General features: G+C 32.5%; 2 protein-coding genes across 2 annotated transcripts in view; both read right to left on the reverse strand.

The window, feature by feature from the left end:
- Positions 1-1,477: 1,477 nt before the first annotated feature.
- LOC111052278 (glutamate [NMDA] receptor subunit 1) overlaps positions 1,478-19,616 on the reverse strand; it is a 45,150-nt gene continuing 27,011 nt past the window's right edge. Inside the window, exons 19-20 of the mRNA XM_039431869.1 lie at positions 10,563-10,645; positions 1,478-3,891 (exon numbers count right to left, since the gene is read on the reverse strand). The gene's annotated coding sequence lies outside the window, so the exon portion shown is untranslated. The remainder of the gene's footprint in view (positions 3,892-10,562; positions 10,646-19,616) is intronic.
- On the reverse strand, positions 2,525-6,722 carry LOC111052279 (facilitated trehalose transporter Tret1). The gene is made up of 2 exons (XM_039431868.1): positions 6,662-6,722; positions 2,525-3,891 (listed from the first exon to the last, which is right to left on the reverse strand). Exons 1-2 carry the CDS (start codon positions 6,720-6,722, stop codon positions 2,525-2,527), a joined length of 1,428 nt encoding a protein of 475 aa, XP_039287802.1.

Below are 19,616 nucleotides of genomic sequence, written 5' to 3' on the forward strand. Positions count from 1 at the left end.
AGCATCCAATAATCAATAAGATTTCCATAAATAAATATTTGATGTTATAAATAATATGTAGGCTTACTATGAGAATATATTTAGAAGTTTAAAAATAAAATCTCCTATTTTTATAAAAAATTGAGTACGGTAACTTTAACATATCAACATAAAGTAGTAGCCTAACCAGAGGATTGTCTTATAGCCTACTGAGACAAAATCCATTTTATTAAAATTGGCAATATCCTCTCATAGGTAATATATTATTTAGTTTAGTTACAGTATGTTTTCACATCCTCTGCGATTATTCATGCATTCATAGCTAGATAAAAGACAACCTCTCAGATTCTAACTAATTATAGTTAGTTACAAATAAATTTAAAAAATCATTACGGTGTATTTTACTGTTATTCCTGCTTGGTAGAATCACATCAAGCACTCTCTTTTTCTCACCCGTAGCCTACAAATTGATTTATTTGTTCTAGTTTCTTCTAAAATTTATAAATAAATATAAGGTTCATTCGCAAAATGTAAATAGGAAAATTAAAAAAAAAATATGAATCTACTTAGAAGTTGAATCAACACTCAGACTCACCTTTATTTTCACTCATACTTATGGTCTTATCCAGTCTGACTAACATCTAAAGATGGATGAGACTTCAACATTAATATAAGTAATTTAATTAACTCAAGACCTTGAAGTTGATATTTAATACAAAAATATAAATTTCAGATACACATTCTTTTGTTACGATGTCTTTATCAGACATAACTCTTCAACTCTATTTAGATCATTAGGTGACTCTATCCTAAAAACTTCTTGAGATAATCCTAATATTTTATAGTTATTATTTTAATCAGTGTATTTTATCCACAAGAATATTTATGGTACAACTGTAAAATAAAAAACCAAACAATTTTTAAGGCGTTTTGCACTGACGGCGGACGAGTCGGTAGGGCCGGAAGCTCCACAATTGGCTGATTATCAGATAATCGGGTTGTCGGTCGGGAATCAGCTGATAATCAGCCAATCGGAGAGCTTCCTACCCTCGCGACTCGTCCGTCGCCAGTACAAAATTGCATGAAAAAACCACTGTATATAACCCCAAGAGCTCTTACTTTCTGGCCCGGTTGCACAACAGCCGGTTAAATTTTAACCCACGTGATTAATTCCACGAGAACCAATCAGAGAAGCAGTCTTTTCAAAAACGCCTTGCAGAGAAGACGGCTTCTCTGATTGGTTATCGTGGAATTTTATCTCTGCAAGGCGTTTTTGAAAAGACGGCTTCTCTGATTGGTTCTCGTGGAATTAATCACGGTTGAAATTTAACCGGCTGTTGTGCAACCGGCACTTAATCTGTGAATTTTATCCACAAGGATATCCAACTTTAAAAAATACAAGAGTTCTAGATTCCAAAACTATAATATTAAATATAAATTAATGTAATTTTGTCTAAAATAAGGAGAAGGAAATGTGGTTTAGAATAAATAAGCACAGTGTTAAAAATAAACGTTTACTTATTTTACAGTTGTTGTTGACTTTTAGAAGTAGGCTATTTTTTTTGCATAAGTTAGGATTGAACATTAAATTGTACTTGAATTCTAGTTCACGAAAAAATATTAATTTGCCTTATTTTTATTGAATAATGATAATCAGTAGTGAAATCTCTCATAATTTTCAATGCTTCATTAAAAAAAAGTTGTACAGAGGTTAAAATTATTTTTCTGACATGGCGCACTTTCTTCTGTTAATAGTAAATTATCCAGATCAAGTAAATTTCAATATTGAAACGAGATTGACACGTTTTTCATAACAAAATACCTCTCCACAATCACATTGTAAAATAGAAACATGTTTTTTTAAAATATTGGTATTAAAAAAATTAAATAATCATTTTAATAATGGTCTTAAGAATGGCTGGTCTAAGGTACTATACACAACGTTTCATAAAAAAATTGTTTCACACGATTTAAAGCAACAAGCAACATTTTGTCAGTAGAAACAAAAATAATTTGATCTACAACACATAGGAACAAAAATCAGAATATATCGTAGTACTATACTGGATTAGGAGATAGTCTTCGAAATCTTTACAATAATTTACGGTATTCATACCCGATATCAAGTCGACATAAAAATCTCTTATGAAATGTGCGTAGTTGAAACAATACAAGCATATTTGAATTGATTTGAAGATCATTGTACGATATAATAAACTGTCAATCAAATCGCAAGGAAGATGACAGCCTCTTTCATTCTACCTCTTCAAATTTCAAGGTTGATAAGCTTCTTAAAGTTGATAATTTATCAGACTTACTTTCACACCTTTCAAAAAAACTGCGCAAAAATTACATGATTGTTTCATTATCGAGAGACTATTTCTGGTTTTGAGCACCAATACATTTGATCATCTTCGTTCCTTACTTGAGGCGGGATTTTCAGTTAAGATCATAACAACGGATCTCAACATCTCAACGGAATCTTCCTCGTTTGCAAAGAAAGATTTTAAAAACTTCAATTCACAGCCTAAAAATATTAAATACATCACGATTTTGCTGCTGATGATTCAACGTCTGTTGGCTCCCCACCAGACAATTGTAATCTAATCTCTGAAAATGATTTACCCTTTGTTTCAGGTAGAAATATGAAAGTGAGAATGAAACCGATCATACAAAAAATACTGAAGAGCAGATAGTTGAGGTACAGGCCGTAATGGTCTGTGAATACTTGGTAAAGTTTCAGACACAAGAAAGAGGCTACAGTAAAGCTTAACGCGCAAAAGCTGCTAGCTATACCTCTTGTGTTGGTGGGGAACAGTTCTGATTGGAGAGTTAGCGCTACGGGACCTAGACCGAATGAGAAGAAAAACGCAAAAAGAGAGAAACAGGAGAAAATCAACCAATGATACTTGGTGAGATCGTAGGATGAGTATTGGTTCATGTAGAAGTATACGCAGACTAGAACATTACAAACGAAGCACCCGAACGAAGATGCTAGGATCAATGGGCGTCTACCAAGGGAATCTACGAATTTCGCTGAGATGCCGACGACAATCACCATTTGAAGTCCTATTAAAATCGTGTATTCATTGGGCCCCAGAACTGACCCTTCATCGTTCACTCTGAATGCTTCAGTTGCGTAGGAGAGGATAGCTAACAATCCGCAGTAGGCTTTCGTCACAGTGATAACCACAACTAAAAACAGCGCTTTACGATCAGCTCTCGTTTTGAAGACGTCACTGAAAGACACTTTCGACGGCCCCGACATTTCTTTTTCTATTACTGCTTTCATTTCCCTCAACTCCTGTTCAATTTTTACCGCCGGTTGGTTGCCACGGAGTGTTGTTAATGCTAAGAGCGCTTTGTATTCGTTGTTTTTGATCAGATAGTAGTACGGAGATTCTACTTGGAAATAGAAGAGCCCAAAAAATAGCACCGATAATGCGGCATTAACGTATAACACTGTCTCATAGGAAAAGTACGGTCCTATACAGTACTCAAACAACAACCCAACATGGAACAGAGTTTGGAAAAGTGTGGTTAGTGCACCTCTGATGTGGTTTTCGGCGATTTCCCCGAGATACATAGGCACTATTGTGAAGGTGATACCAAGCGCCATTCCTTGCAACGTTCTTGCCGCATACAACGCGGGCACTGTGTAGACCGATAACATCAAAACCCATGAGGCTAAATAGAGGAAAACTGAGAAGTAGATGCAGGGCTTTCGTCCGATGCGGTCAGACAGGATGCCGCTGATGGTGGGCGTGAAAAACGGTCCGATCTCGATGAAACTGACCATCCAGGACGTCTGATCGGATGTCATGGGGACTGGACTGTCTGGTCCCTGGAGTATGTGGAGTATGGGCGCCACCCATGCTATACACGTTGCTCCGACCATCACTGATATTGAACCTGCAAACAGACAAACATGATCAAAGTATTAATCATATATTCAATAAATAATAAAAGTATTATATTATTGATTTATCGTATTTATAATATTATTTAATACAGTTTTCCATGTTATTGTTGATCATAATTTTCTTGCTGACAGTAAAACTTGCTTACAGAAAAGTTTCAAGTGGAAATTAAGATATAAGGCGTTAATAGTTCTTCATTTACAATAATAGCCCAGTCAACGAAGTATTATAGAGGTAAAAATTTGGAAGACAATCTTTGACCTCACAGTTTTGTTTAGGGTAGTAAGGAAGAAAACATATCAAAAGTCCCCATCCCTACCCTCTGTGTGTCTTCAGTTTTTTTAGAATTCTGGACGTGTTTTTGTAATGAACACAATCATTCTTGTCAAATTTTCACATTAATTATAACAGTAAGCTGATGGGCACAGTACCTTGAAACAAGTCCAGAATTATAAAAAAGTTAAAATATATCTTAATTATTGTTTTATAACATGGTAGTAATGTTGGCGTAGATTAAGAATCCAGATAATAGAAATTAAAATAAACTAAAATATTGCAATTTGAAAATTTAAATAAGCTAGCTATTATATGTCATTCAACAGAGGAATATTAAATTTGATGGGAAAAATATAATTTTATATCTATGACAACAATTTTAATTAATCAAACTAAACCCACAATATTGATTCTTTATTCAACATTTTCTTATAATGAACCTTACTCATATTTGGAAATTCAATAAGATATTTATATAGGGGTAACTCAATTTATAAAATTATGATTGAGCTGCATTTGGTTTTATTTTTCAGTTCCCATAGCGAGTTGATGCTAAGAAGCTATTCTAGAAAGTCTACATTCATTACAATCCTTTGATATTCATATTCATATAATATATACATTTCTAATTATGTTAATCAATAGTAAATAAATAAATAAAATTTTACTGTCAAGAAACCATTACAGCATAGGCGATGTCAATATTATAAGATAACAATAAGTTCAAGTCACACACTTCTATAGTAGTATATAGAAAACAACAATAGTATTTAAAAGTATTTATAGTAGAAATAGTTGGACATTTCTACTTTAGTATCACAGTTGAGTAAGAGAAATTGAATTCAGATAACTAGTAGTTCTGTGAACAGTAGACCTCACGCAGTTTTCTCATCCACAAGTATCTGATGTCACCTGTTCTAGTTGATTCAGTTGAATCACAATTCACAGTTGAATCATAATTTACTCTTAAAAACTGTTACAGTATTTGTTTTCTCCAAGATCAGAAACTCACTTATGTTAATAAACTCAGTTCACATTTGAATTACAGTAATTGTATCCCATAATTATGATAATTTATCCAGTTCCGTGATAATATTTCCATCTGATAAAAATATTTTTTCAATCAAGAATATTATAATTTCTTCAGCATTATTTAGTTCATTTAATATTTTTTTATTTTATTTTCTGTCACCTATTAAATTTGTTTTTCAAATATTTCAAATATGAGAATATTGATACTGATGGGCACACATCATAAAAAATATTGAAACCCTACCTTATAGAAATAGACACGGCCAGACATCTGTGTAATACATGCAATGAATAATCAACTTGTCAGCTGATTGATTATGAATAATTCTGTCTGATTAATCCTATCTTCAAAGTAGATAACATATATAGTGATATCAGAGTATGCAGGGATTCTATCTCAACTGCAGACAGGATAGGTACTTATGAGTATAAATTAGGGCATAATATACATTCAATTTTATCACAGCTGGAATTTTTTGATTAATTAACAATGGTCCGAAATACTCGAGATACGATGAGTAAGTAATAATTCTTAAAGCTTTTCTCAAGTAGAACATCATTGATCTGAGAAGCATTACCCCAAAGGTTAAGGCCATAAGAAATTAATTGAATAGACTTAGAACTTGTCAAAAATCCACTTTAATTAAATAAAAATTAAAAATTAATATTTTACAGGAGCATGCTTTCGTGTGTGCTTACACATCATCAGCTGTGAGCATACACGAAAGCATGCTCCTGTAAAATATTAATTTTTAATTAATTGAAGTGGATTTTTGACAACGTTCTAAGTCTATTCAATTATGGAAAAGTTCCACAACATCAACATTCACACTACAAACTTAACATAAGAAATTATACTATGAAAGAAGGAAGAATAGGCCGTTCTTAAATATAGTACTTCATAGGTACTACACCGGATAGACTTCTGAGCAAATAAATAACGGTAGCCTACTCTGCTGAGTTTTGAGCTGATATATTTGATATATGGCTCCCACGTGAGCTTCGAGTCCATATGAATCCCTAAAAATTTCACACTTAGTCCTATTTTCAAATTGAAGTTAATTTGCTTAATTTCACTGTAATTAAGAAGAAAGCTATTTGCATTGAACCATAAAGATGCTTTTTCCATAATGTGTTTGCTTTCCTGGATCAGACTGTTCAGATCACTGTTCAGGTTAAAGAAAGTGGTATCATCTGCATACAAAATTGTATCACTCTTAACAAAAACAGAAATGTCAATGATCGCAACCAAAAATAAGAAAGGGTCAAGTATTGAGTCTAGTGGTACCCCCGAATCAACCTTCAACAACAACGACTTGTTGCTAATGCTACCTACAGTTGACTACGATTCATTAGCTAGGACTTCAAAAAAATTGAGTGCATTCTAACCTGTTCCATATGATAGCTCATCATTTCCAGAAGAATCTTATGATCGACACAGTTGAATCCCTTACTGATGTCACAGAAGGTGGCCAAAGCATAGTTTCCCTGTTCAAATGCTTTCAGTACCTTCATAGTTAATTTGAGAATCTACTGAACAATTTCTATAACCCTTTTTGTAAATACGCAACACCCTTGACTTTTTGAGCTCCTCTGGAAATACTCTTTCCGCTAAGCATTTATTTAAACAATGGGTAAGAGACTTCACAAAACTATCTATCACCTCCTCTAATAAGTTAACAGATATGCCGTAAAGGTTACATCAGCTATTAGAAGATTTAAAACCGTTGACAATGGCTGACACATGTTCAGCGAGCACTTCACAAAAATTGAAGTTAGCAGTCAAACTGGGTCCCTTAACAGATTCTAGATCCAATGCCAATCTACCTGGTCCATTCAATGAGTCTTGAGTATCTTCAACAGACTGAATAAAATAATTGTTTAGAAGATCTGGATGCAGTGGAACACTTTGTCTAGCATTAACATCATTATCAGCAACTGTGTTTATTATTTTCAATGCAGCCTGATATATGTTTTTCAATATTCAGAGTTATAGATTTTTCTGCTTCTCTTATTGATTTTTTATACCTATATTTCTACACATTCTATCTAAGCATATTTTAACAATTATTATTGAACGAAAATCCAAATCAAATAATGTAATTCACCCCGAAGACATCTGCTACTGCAAATATTGACAACAGGGTAAACAGCTAGATGGAAATTCGATGAGCGCTACTATTCAAAAATTATTTGTCAGCCCGGGAATCGAACCCAGTACCTCCTAATAGCCGGTCAGGAATGCTTACCCTTACACCAAACTGACAATCTCTGGATAGCAGCGCTCATTTTATACAAAGCCATAGCGACCAGCCAGAGATTGTCAGTTTGGTTTAAGGGTAAGCATTCCTGACCGGCAATTAGGAGGTACTGGATTCGATTCCCGGACTGACAAATAATTTTTGAATAGTAGCGCTCATCGAATTTCCATCTAGCTGTTTACCCTGTTGTCAATATTTGCAGTAGCAGAAGTCTTCGGGGTGAATTACAGCATTTAATTTGGATTTTCGTTTAATAATAATTATTGTCAATTCATTAGCATTTGAATAATTGCAATATCTCAGTAATTTACATCTGTAAGCATATTTTGTTTCGGCAGTTTTGAACTTGCCATTTACACTCATTAGTAAAAACATTCGCTGCTTTAGGGCTGCCAACTGTGAACGATACCAACTGTTTTTCTTATTCTGTTTGCGTCTATTGTAGGAAACTCTCTTTCAGAAATGTTATAGTTAAATATTCTTAAGAATTTAGAAAAGAAATATGAGAACAAATCATTAGTTGGTTCTTTTTTACTATAAATATATATCAGACCAGTCAGAATTATACAACGCTTTTCTAAATCTATTTATTTTGTCTGCAGTTATAGGTCTAGGGGGGCGCCGCGGTCGTATAATAATTACCGCCACGACATTATCGGTTCAAGTACCTTTATTTCACCTTTGAGTTAAAAGTCTTGAACTATTTTCTTATCAATCCATTTTTATGTATAACTCATTACTCATATGTGTAGTGTGAATTGTGGCATAAACAATAAAAACTTGACGTTCACTGACTAAACTTTGGTAAATGCAGTCACTTTACGCATAGCATAGGCGTATATTTTTCCAGTCATTGAGTGAGCCTGTGCGCGCCCACTGCCCCTGCAACCTGTTTTAGAGCGCTCTTACTAAGTATTGATAGAGCGCTCTACCTAATTTTAGATTGAAGAGCACAAAAATACGCCCAGAGAGACTTTGAATTATATATCTAACTAAATGGTAACAATCGGAAGATATTATTGATCAAAAATTAAAATCCATCAGAATTTATTTTTTCTTTAAATTTTACTCATTAAAAAAAATTATAACTCAGTACTCATTGGAGATAGAGAGTTCCGAATGATCTCATTTTATTCAGAATTTTATAATCTGAAACAAAAGCGAGAGCAAATTTTTCTTTCCGTCCGATTACTTTATTTGGCAGAAATATCTGAAAACTGGAAAATGAACAGAACATACGAGGTTTTTGGGCCACTCTGTATCTAGCACAAGGATATTTTGCATGAAGAATTTGGTTCTGGACTTCTCTCATGTATCCAAATAATATATTAAAGAATCAGAACTACAAATTGCAAGCCCATCCCCTTTTTTATGTATATATTGACTGGACTAAGTTGTTCCTGTGACAACTATAGAGGGATCAGCTTGCTAAACACTGCTTTTAAAATCTATAGCTTGATTATCAAGGAGAGGATGCAGCCCATAATGGAAGTTCTCCTCCTGGAAGAGCAATGTGGCTTTACTTTTACATATCTTACCGCGCTATACTGTGGGGAGGGGGCGCATATCAAAATCTCGCCCCGGGCGCCTATCAACCTCGGGGCGGCCCTGTTCGAATTAAATTTTTGCCTATCCACTCTTCTAAAAAAGAACTAATAAATGGAAGAGTAATGGGAGGAAATGAACTCAAATATGAAAAATAATCCTCTACATACTTAGCAATCCTATCACTGATATACGCTTTTCCAAAACTATTCAAGTGCAATCCTTGATTTGTGAAAAATCTTCATCTTAGGTTAGTAATGTCTATGTGCCGGTTGCACAAAGGCCGGTTAAATTTTAACCGTGATTAATTTCACGAGAACCAATCAGAGAAGTCGTCTTTACGAAAATCGTCCTTTTCTGATTGGTTATCGTGGAATTAATCACGGTTAAAATTTAACCGGCTTTTGTGCAACCGAGCCTAAAAATTTTACATGTGAATACAGGTTACATATTTTCAACATTGACCTATTATTTTCTTTAATTGCGACGTTGACGCTGGACCAGTCTGCCAGGTCGTACCGAAGAGGAATTGAGAAAACAAGAACATTTGTCCTATACAGTGCCGCAAACTCCGTCGCAACGCTATTAGAACATCTTCAGCCTCATCCTTACTTACGTCATTTGAGCCGGCTTGAATTCTGACAAAGTCCTTTGCACCAAAACTATCAAGGTTATTGTGTAAGACATCCTGGAACTTTGCACCCAGCTTTACAAAAGAGGTAAAATTGTAGCTGTTATTCTTCATGAACTCTCTGCAGACATTTCTCCCCTGACTTCCAGCGTAATGATATATTTTAGCCTCACAAGTGACACTAGCATTAGATTGCCCGGATTGATTATTTATTGGTCTTTCGATTTGACGACCTTTTATTACAACTATTAGGGTTTTCACCTTGTGACATGAATACTGTCCTCAAGATATACCCTATTCTAATAAAGTATTTGGTGGAATTATTCAATAATTTATTTTAAAATATTAATGATTAAACATTCAGTTGAAAATAGCGTTGATGGGAGTATTAATTAGCAATAATTAATACAGCAAAATAATAAAATTGACCCTTCGTCGAACAATAAAAATTTAATATTCTATTGATTAATACTGATTTCTAAGAAAAGAATACATTTTAGTATTGAGTTTATGTGAAAGATCATCCATCAACACCTTTTTGACATGAACCTTAGTTTGAAAATATCAAGGTGCTATTCTAAAAATAGTATACTTTTTGTTTTGAATTAAAATTTACAGGCTTACCAGACCAGAGAATGGTTATCAAGTAAATTGAAAGTCTAACTAATTCTCACTCAATTTCAGAATATGTTACTGTTAACTCCATAATATAATGAATATCTTAAATCGTAATATCGTGCAATATTGAATACAGTATTGAGTATGGTACTCCAGAAATGACATTTTAAAAAATGTCACATTCCTCTGACAGACTTTTCAAATACTCCATTACTGAACCACATTTGTATCAATTCATCTCATCAATTACACTCACAATAAGTTACTGTATCAAATTATAAATATTATTCATCTTCTTACCAATAAGGCCTGCTATATATTGATTGGTGGCAAAATGCATAATCATTTTGGAGCAGCTTTTCGATTCCTCCCGTTTATTCAATCTGTAAACGCGAAAAAAATAATTCACTCAAAATCACTCAATAATATCAACCGCATATTTCAAGACATAACATAAAAACACAATATCCTAGAATGGTTGTGTCCTCCACGACGCTTGTTATACAATTGACCAATATGCAAGGAATGCACTATTAGGCCTATTTATTACCAACAACTCAAATATTGATGATGAATCACAACAACCGCTAAATAAACACAATGAGAATAATTGAGATGCTTCTTTAATTTTGAGAAGAAGCTCCGGCACTCTTCTAGTCTCAATTTCTTTTCTCACTCCAACTCGAGCGAAAATCAATAGTCTATCCCACACTTTGATTCAATCATTGGAATTGACCGATCATTCGGGGTTGACAGCGTCGCGTTTAAATCATCATAGCTACAAGTACGATACAAACTTATCAAGTGCAGCAGGCGACTTACTAGCTCTAAGTCCCGGAAATACTGAGTAACTGTTTGGGAGTAACTTTTAACTGCTACATTTTGGTACTCATTACACATTCGTCGCGACTATTAAACTGGAGAACAAAAGAGGAATTACTTTCAAACTTGATATAATTTTAAGATAAAGTGCAAATATGTGTGTAAGTGAGAAGTACACCTATCTAAAATTGACAAATCTATAAGAAAAAGATTATCAACAGTTTATCTGTTATTAATATGAATAACAGCTAGTGTTTGGAAGGAGCCCCCTTTCTTTTGAATAAGGGGCGAAATAGCAGGAACTCACATGATTTTCTGCAGACATTTGTTGAACTTGAATAAAATATATTCTTGAGATAATTTACTACAGTCTGATAAAAATAAATTCCAACGATTCATATAAGAAACAATTGATAGATATGAAATCTTCATAACATGGGTAAATAACATTCAATCATTTTTGTGATCTTCTATTCATAATAAATCTATTATTGCACCTTGCTTTCATTTAGAAAATCAAAGTTGGTTTCTATATATACAACTATATGAATTCAGTCTCCACTTTCATAGAAAGCAGATATATGCAATATGATTAGACTTGAATGACAGGTGAAACTGAGAAAACTCTCGAGTAGAAATTCAACTCAAGATATAATAATAAATCTAAAAAGATCCAATAACTGTGGCTGTGACAAAAATAAAACTGTTTTTTCAATTAAATATGAGATATAGAATAATAATAATATCACTGTACCGGTACCAAGAGAACACGAACTTGGACAAAAAATATAGAGACTGATGAAGAATGTAATTTTGTGTCTCTTTTATAAGACTCATATAACGTACAGATATGATGTTACTAAATGACTACTGACGAATTAGGTATGTGTATTTAAGGAAATATTGAAGCATAACAAGGCTCTCCACCGGTTATTGTGACCCTCCACGGATCAATGCGATTTATTTTACAAGCATAGGAAACAGGGATGAATCACACCAGGAAAATAACCCCTCAAAATAATAGGGCCAATGCTAGCAAGGGTAGACTATCAGGACAGTCAAAAATCAATAATAGCAGTTATTATCAAACGGGTTAGTGTAGAAAATATCAAACACTATCAATTAGAATTACTCTGTTATCAATTATCATAAATATTCAGCTGCGATTTGTTAGATCATTAACATTCAAAAGTGAAACGGAAATAAGCATTAGTTAGAAATCCAGTAAGCTATTAGTAAATATTATTGAATAACAACAATAAATAGATATTTAGAGTATAATACCGGTATGTAGTGAAATCATGCATCACGAGTATTTATATTCATGAATAAATCTACTTTTCAGGTAGAAACCAAATGAAATCCTTGTAGAACTGCTATATATCTTTTTGTTTGAATTTTGAATCGAATGAAGGCTACTTTTCCTATTTGAAAATTGTATTATCTTCGGCTTTATATTGTACTGTGAAATAACTTACTAATATTACACCAAATATTTCTTACCTGAATACACTTAAAAAAACTCGTTTAAATTGCGTTAAACTCTTATTATATATCAAAGTAAGCTACAGAGTGGAGTGGTGAGGCTCTCCAGATCACAAAAATAATGATCTATCAACAAAGGTTGAGGGTGAACTGAGAATGGGGTGGGAACTATCCTCAGTGCACCTGCAGGGGTGGAGAGGAGGGAATAATAGCTTACACCCTGCCAGTCATCTGATTGGAGGGAGGCAGGTCTTCAAGTTGCGATGGGATAAATTTGGTAGGTGGTTGAATAGGAAAGATTCTTTCGGGGTTTTACGTTTTACACTCATGATTCTTTTTCTACTGTTCACCTGTGTTCTGGTATGTCTGAATAACGTGAGGCTTGGATGTTTTCTTTGACATATTTTTAAGAAGGTTATTTCATGATCTTGACCTGCAGTATAAGAGCACGAATATTGTATGTTATGTTAAATTTTAACTTTAGTTTTGTAACTTAAGACAGTGCTTGTTTTGGTGCAATTCCATACTTTCAAACTATCCTGATAAAAACTTGAGGTGTTTCCCTTTTTAACAAAATTTAATACAACTCTATATATTTCTCGAATAGATTTTTATGAATCATCAAAATTGTAAAGTAACTTTTGAAACACTCTGTATTGTGAATCTTGATGCAGAGAACACATATAATTAACTGTAACAGTTCCCAGTAACTGGCACCTCATGTGATAAGTAGTCTGAAGTTTTGCAGAAGGTTTAAATTAGACCGGGTAGTAGGCTACGCTTTGGGACAAAGGTCAAGAGCGAGCCAAAATTACTTGTCAACTACACAGACGCAACCTCATCCAACAACTTGGCAAGCGTCTTCAATCTGCTAGCATACCGCAATACACTTGACATGGCGATGATGCAGATGATTTACTACGATCATGTTTTACGTTCATCAATTATGATTGTCTTCCTTGAAAGCACTTAAATCATTTTCTTGATGACTTTAAAAGTTTTCAATTTTAATTTTTCACCCACGTTAGTGCGAAGATCAATACGATATAAAATGTTGATACTCAATCACTATTTTGAAATTTAGAAATCAATTAGCGTACGATAGGCTACTCAAGATATCTGAATTGTTTCTTCAACGTGTTTTTATTGTATTCACAAATTCTTTGAAGTCCCTAGCTTACAAACTAAATTTAGTTCTTACTTTGTCTTACATTTTTATAGTATATCTACAGGTATACGAGAGAGTATATACTTAATAGTAAATACTTAATAATTACTATACTATACTATATACTTAATAGTATACACTTTACTATATCGGCCTACTATATACTCTATGAGTATATACTCCGTATTTTTAATTGAATTATCATACAGTACTTACAATATTTACGTTGTTTCTTAAACGAGCCTTTATTGTATTTACAACAACAGTATAAACAATCAAACAAAAACTCCCACTTTAGTCCAACATTTATATAGAAACGTGATGTATCAGTAGTTGCATATTATATGCATTATACAATCAAAGTTGATTAGTTCTATCAAGTTTTAGTAGAATAGTTTTGAATTATGTTGTTTGTTGAGTAGTTTTTTTTTTGTTTGTAGAGAAAATTAAATTTGAATGCTAAACTATACTTGCCATATTAGTTTGATAGTGAAAGTGAAGTTAACATTTTCAACTGTAGAATAGGCACCTCTCTAACGATAACATTGTATTTATATTTATTTTCTTTACTGAAAAAATTGCTGTATGATCATCCAATATTCAATATAGTAATGTAGTAGTAGTTACCATTATCAGGGATGCAGTTATCAAAAAACTATTCTATGTGGAAAGAAGAATCCAAAGTATTTCATAGTGTACATTTTTTATGAGAAAATCAAATACAAGGTACAAACATTCTAACATTTTTAGTTAGCATTCTAGCATATCTATTAAATAAATATTTGTACTTCCTAGATTTTGAAGGATCCTAAAAAGTTTCATTCATTGTTATTGAACCATCAAGTAAAAGTTCAGTGTTTCAGTGATGATTTTGATTTGTTTTCAATTAGAATATTAACACATCTACCTAGTTGAAACCTCTGCCCTGGCATCACTGTAATACTAGGTCTGGTGGGTTCTGTTGTCAGCTTGCTAGATTAAATCGAATGCATTGCATTACAAGTGAACCGAAGCATGAACTTTTATGAAAATTAAATAAAGTCCATGATGCCTACTATTCTCCATTCTTCTTGATTCCCATAAAAATGCTTGAATACTAGTGATTTCTAAATTTCCTATTTTATGTTCAACATAAACAATAATCATTCCTTGAAACATTTCGCTGATTAGTTTTAATAACATGTTAGTTAACGTTAGTTGTTAGTGTATTCAAAATTTAACTTTGTGTAGCTTGTACGATCAATGTTATATTTCCTGCTGCGTTCGTGCATTTGAAAACATAATATCAGCAATTTCCATAAATAGAAAATCAATAGTACAGATAGTACAATGTTGCTTGATTGACAGAATTCAATAACCCATGTTATGTCAAGCCAAAAGATGAATTCACAGATAAATTAAAACTATTGTATACCCACCATAGGTCAATACATGATGATACTGTAATGGAGATAAGAATATTCTATATTCCAATTAGCAATATTATACATGCTATTGTCAATATTTGAATACAGACTCCTGTAATGAGCAGGGTTCAAGATAACAGAGGAAAGATTGAGGACAAGATTTCAACCAGACTGATTAGAAAAGTCTATTAAAGATGTATATATTCACCTTGAACAAGGCTATAGTTAGATTTCCTTTATGCAATATCAAAATTTATTTGAAAATAAATATAAATAGAGCGTTCACCAGCCATTCTGCCCCAGACAACACGTGTATATTTCTATAACGACTTTGTCTCAATTAGTGAAGATACTAATGATATCTTACCATACTTCAAATGACCCGTGACAGAATGCATAATGATATTTTTTTATTCGATTCCCAAATTTCTAGTTGATTATGAGGTGAAAAAAATGTTATACAACTTTAAAACTTTCTTTGATTTCATCTTTCTATTTGGTCTAGACTACTCTCTTTTCCTTAATAAAATTATATTCTATTCTATTCCTGACTCGACTTTACTTCAGAATTACCTAACTGAATATAATTTTATATTTTTTTTTCTCCCAAGACAATAATTAATCATGTTTTTATAAATTTCTAACTTTCTCAAATCCATACGCTAATCAATTCTAGGCAGTAGATCTCTAATACACTCTAGAGTTCTATAGACTGTAGATCGTGGGATTAACATTTCCTCTGCATGGATGAAGAGATATAACGTTGGAAAGCCACTTGCGTAATGTATGGTCAATGAACTTGATCGGTGTAACTTGTTTAATAGTTTCAGAAATTTCACTATAAGTCAAGTTAAGAGTTTTTGTTTAACATGGAAAAAAGGCATTGTTTAAAAGATGAGATATTGCTTTTCGTTCAATAACTTTAATGCATTTCGTGACAAATAATAACAATATTTAATTAATTGTTCAATCTAACGAATGAAGTATCAACCTTCTATTAACTGATGAACAGAGTTAGAGAAAATTGGAAAATATATTATCAACTTTTTAATATCATCAGGCACGCAGCAATTCACAACTGTACAATTCTATGATACTGCACCTCCAAATTAAACTTCTTTTGTTCATTTCAATAATAAACTTTTCGGTGCAGTAGTGGATTTGCAGAAAGCAAAACGATTGAAAGAAAAAAATAAAAATGAAAAATAATGCATCAGCAGTATTAGTAATGCTAGAGCTAGAATAATTCCATGTAACTCTAAATTTCAAACCTCTTTCATATTATCCTGTACAATAATAATTTGTACCTACCCAATGGAATTGTTTGCTGTAAGTAACTATTAAAAATCCATTTTAAAATAGCAATCCGTATAATTTGGAATTGGTGGATAATGCAGTATTATTTCTTCCAATACTATATAATTTATTGTACCTATATGCTAGTGAAGCCGGTTCAATCCGGCATTTAGAATCGTGCAATCGAGAACCGCATAGTCGCAATTTTGTAGCTAACGACCGTTTCTAGAAAAATAATTAAATTCATAATGAATAATTGCAACATCAACTTACAACATCTGAGCTCCCAAAAGGGGTTGTTTTTCATGTAGATTGTCGTTGGAATCCATTATGTCTATTGGGTTTTCTTGAAAGTTTTCACTAATTTTACAATGCACACACTATTTGTCCAATAATCAAAGACAATTTAAAATGATTTTAGAAAAAAAACACGAATTTCAACACATGATCTTGAGAAATTAACTGAAAATTTTGAAGCACAACTGGAAACAACCATACTACGCCAACGGCAGGCGCTAAAAGGCAGAACTATACAATAGTAATCTGAACTGAGACGTTATCTTCGGAATTATGATAAAGTAATTCTTTTTATTTATTCGATAGACAGCGGCCGTCGTTTTTTCTCACAGTGTTAATAGAAATAGAATAAAAGAATGAAATCAATTGTAGGGTTCACTTAGTTTCAAGGCATCTTTTCAATTTAAACTTAAGTAATTTTGGGGGGAATAATAGACGGATGAATCGATCTAAACTTTTTTGAAGAATAAACCGGCTAAAAATCGATAGTGTGTAGAGCCAAACTCTGGTATGGCTTCTCTAGGGAAGGACATCGTAGTACTGTCGTGGCCTTCGGACACACAGTTGGGTTACTGGAATGATAAAATCCAGTTTGGAATAAATTTTGTGATACACCTCGCCCAATGTATCACCCGCTGGTACTTTTCCAAGTCTGACTCCCCCTGCTCTGTCTACCTGCTTGTTTGGGGAAACCTGTTTGCATAACTAATAATGCATTACTACATAGTAGACTCTACTACTTTGATTAAGTTGTGAGTTATATAATATTAGCCTACTTAAATGGCTAGAACGGAACTTGAAGTGGGTATAAATCGATTCATCTAGCAAACTATTCTCACTTGAAAATCACATGGCGAATTCCAAACTATTTACCAACTTATTATTTTTCTCTATAACTTTATTATTACTAAGAATGTGTTTTTCCTTTAATTTCCTTGCTGATTCCTTGTTATATTGAGACCAAAACTCATTACTTTGGCACCTACTAACAGGGTTGGGCAATTTACATACCATGCCAATATTTTTGTTATTGAAATTGTGTTGATTTCATGAGGAATTATAACTGACTCCATACTGGGGGTAATATATGAGCCGTCAATAAGTTCAATTAGAGAGGTAAAAATCTAATAACTAATAATAAATTATCATTTTATAAAGACATAAATAAGATGATTATTGTTAACAGTAAAAAAGTCTCAGAAACGGTAACTTTATATTGGCTAGGTGGTCACGCCGCTCTATTATCTTATCACTCATAAGTTTGAGACATGCTAAGTTATAAGATAAGAGTTGAGAGTTGATTTAAGAGTCGAGTGACCATTTGAGTAGCTTACGCTAAATATAAATAATTCTATAGGTAGAAACTGGCTTCTCGTTGATTGGGAACGAACTTCAAGCACCGGGCCTCCAGGATGATGGATTTTTTTGCAATTTCAATCTTATCTAATCTGAGTAAACCAGAGAAGATTTTAGGTTCTCTAAAATACTTTTTTCTAATGAGACTATACTCAAGGCTTATAAGTCTTCGAATGTCTCTTATTCAAGAAAATCTCATTTTTAAAGGTAATGGCTAAAATATAAAATACTAACAAACATATTGGATGAGGGGAATTGAAAATTTTTAAATTGAATTAAAATCAATAATAGAAAATAATATTATAAATGAGCCAATTAATCGTTGGTATTGAGTGGTATACATTATAAATTGTACCTACTAAACTTTTTGTCTAGTAACCCTCTAAAGAATGAACATAACTTGAACATAAATACATTTGAATGAACTCTGAAGTTATTTTTGTTCATTAGGCACAGATTATTTGACTCTTATTATAAACTCTCTTATAATTAATTATTCTTCATCTTCCTTGAACTAATAGCATTATTCGATTTTACGCTTGAAAAAACAAAGCATCCGATAACAAAGGTAACATATTTCTATTGTTTTTTTCTTAGGGTTTTAAAGCTTATTTAAATCAAAGTACACTAAAATTGAATCTCATAGACTAGTTCTTTATTGAAACGCATTTGAATACATAAAAAATATTTATCCAATTATGTGCAAATAAATATAAGTACTGTTATATTGAACATGATTAAAGTTTGAGTACCGTTTAAAAGGTAAACCTACCACATTGGCTTATACAAAGGCCTACATTGAATTTATAAGGACTATTTCATCGCAATTCTTGAAGTTGAAAGCATCACATGATTAATTGTGGAGTTAAACATTTTTAGATGGAAAACTAACCAATATAACTGAAAATGATACTTTGAAGATAGAAAACACGGGATAGTCAATTATTAATGATCGGATTCCACAATTATAATAAATCATTTATCTTCATTCATGACGGGAAGGAAGAGATTCAACAAAATAGATTAGTCACATTCATTGATATCAAGTTCTTGTCAGAGATTTACTATTGCTTATTTAGGATTTGCATAATATTTATTGTATTAGTACTATATTTAGTATCGTAATTTCTTTGTCTTTTCTAAAAGTGTAGTTAAAAAACCAAGAAGGCCTACTTCATTAAAGTAGCATTAATCTATAATTATCATGAATCTTCACTTGTTACGCCTACTAAGTTTATATTATAAAATCAGTGGAGATTGAAGATATAATAAAATTATTATTTTCACTACGGTAGAGGTGGAAAGATCAGAAAACTCAAATAATGTTTAGATTGATGAACTGCTTCATTATTCAAATAGAGACAACAAGCTTCACACAATTTAGCCTTGCTCATACCGTAGGCACATACCGTAGTTCTGCTTTATAAACTTGAAATTATATATATTTTACTATTTAAGAAAGAAATTAGTCAATACTTGTTGAATAAGTCATGCTCAAAAAATTGTCTCGAAATATTATTAGTA

This window comes from Nilaparvata lugens, chromosome 7, assembly GCF_014356525.2.
Source record: "Nilaparvata lugens isolate BPH chromosome 7, ASM1435652v1, whole genome shotgun sequence".
In the NCBI taxonomy this organism is placed as follows: domain Eukaryota; kingdom Metazoa; phylum Arthropoda; class Insecta; order Hemiptera; family Delphacidae; genus Nilaparvata; species Nilaparvata lugens.

Coding starts and splice junctions, on each gene's coding strand:
- LOC111052279 (XM_039431868.1), bottom strand. CDS start 6,722: ATGAAGGTACTGAAAGCATTTGAACAGGGAAACTATGCTTTGGCCACC. Junction 3,892..6,661: donor GGCCACCTTCTGTGACATCA/GTAAGGGATTCA, acceptor GTCTGTTTGCAG/GTTCAATATCAGTGATGGTC.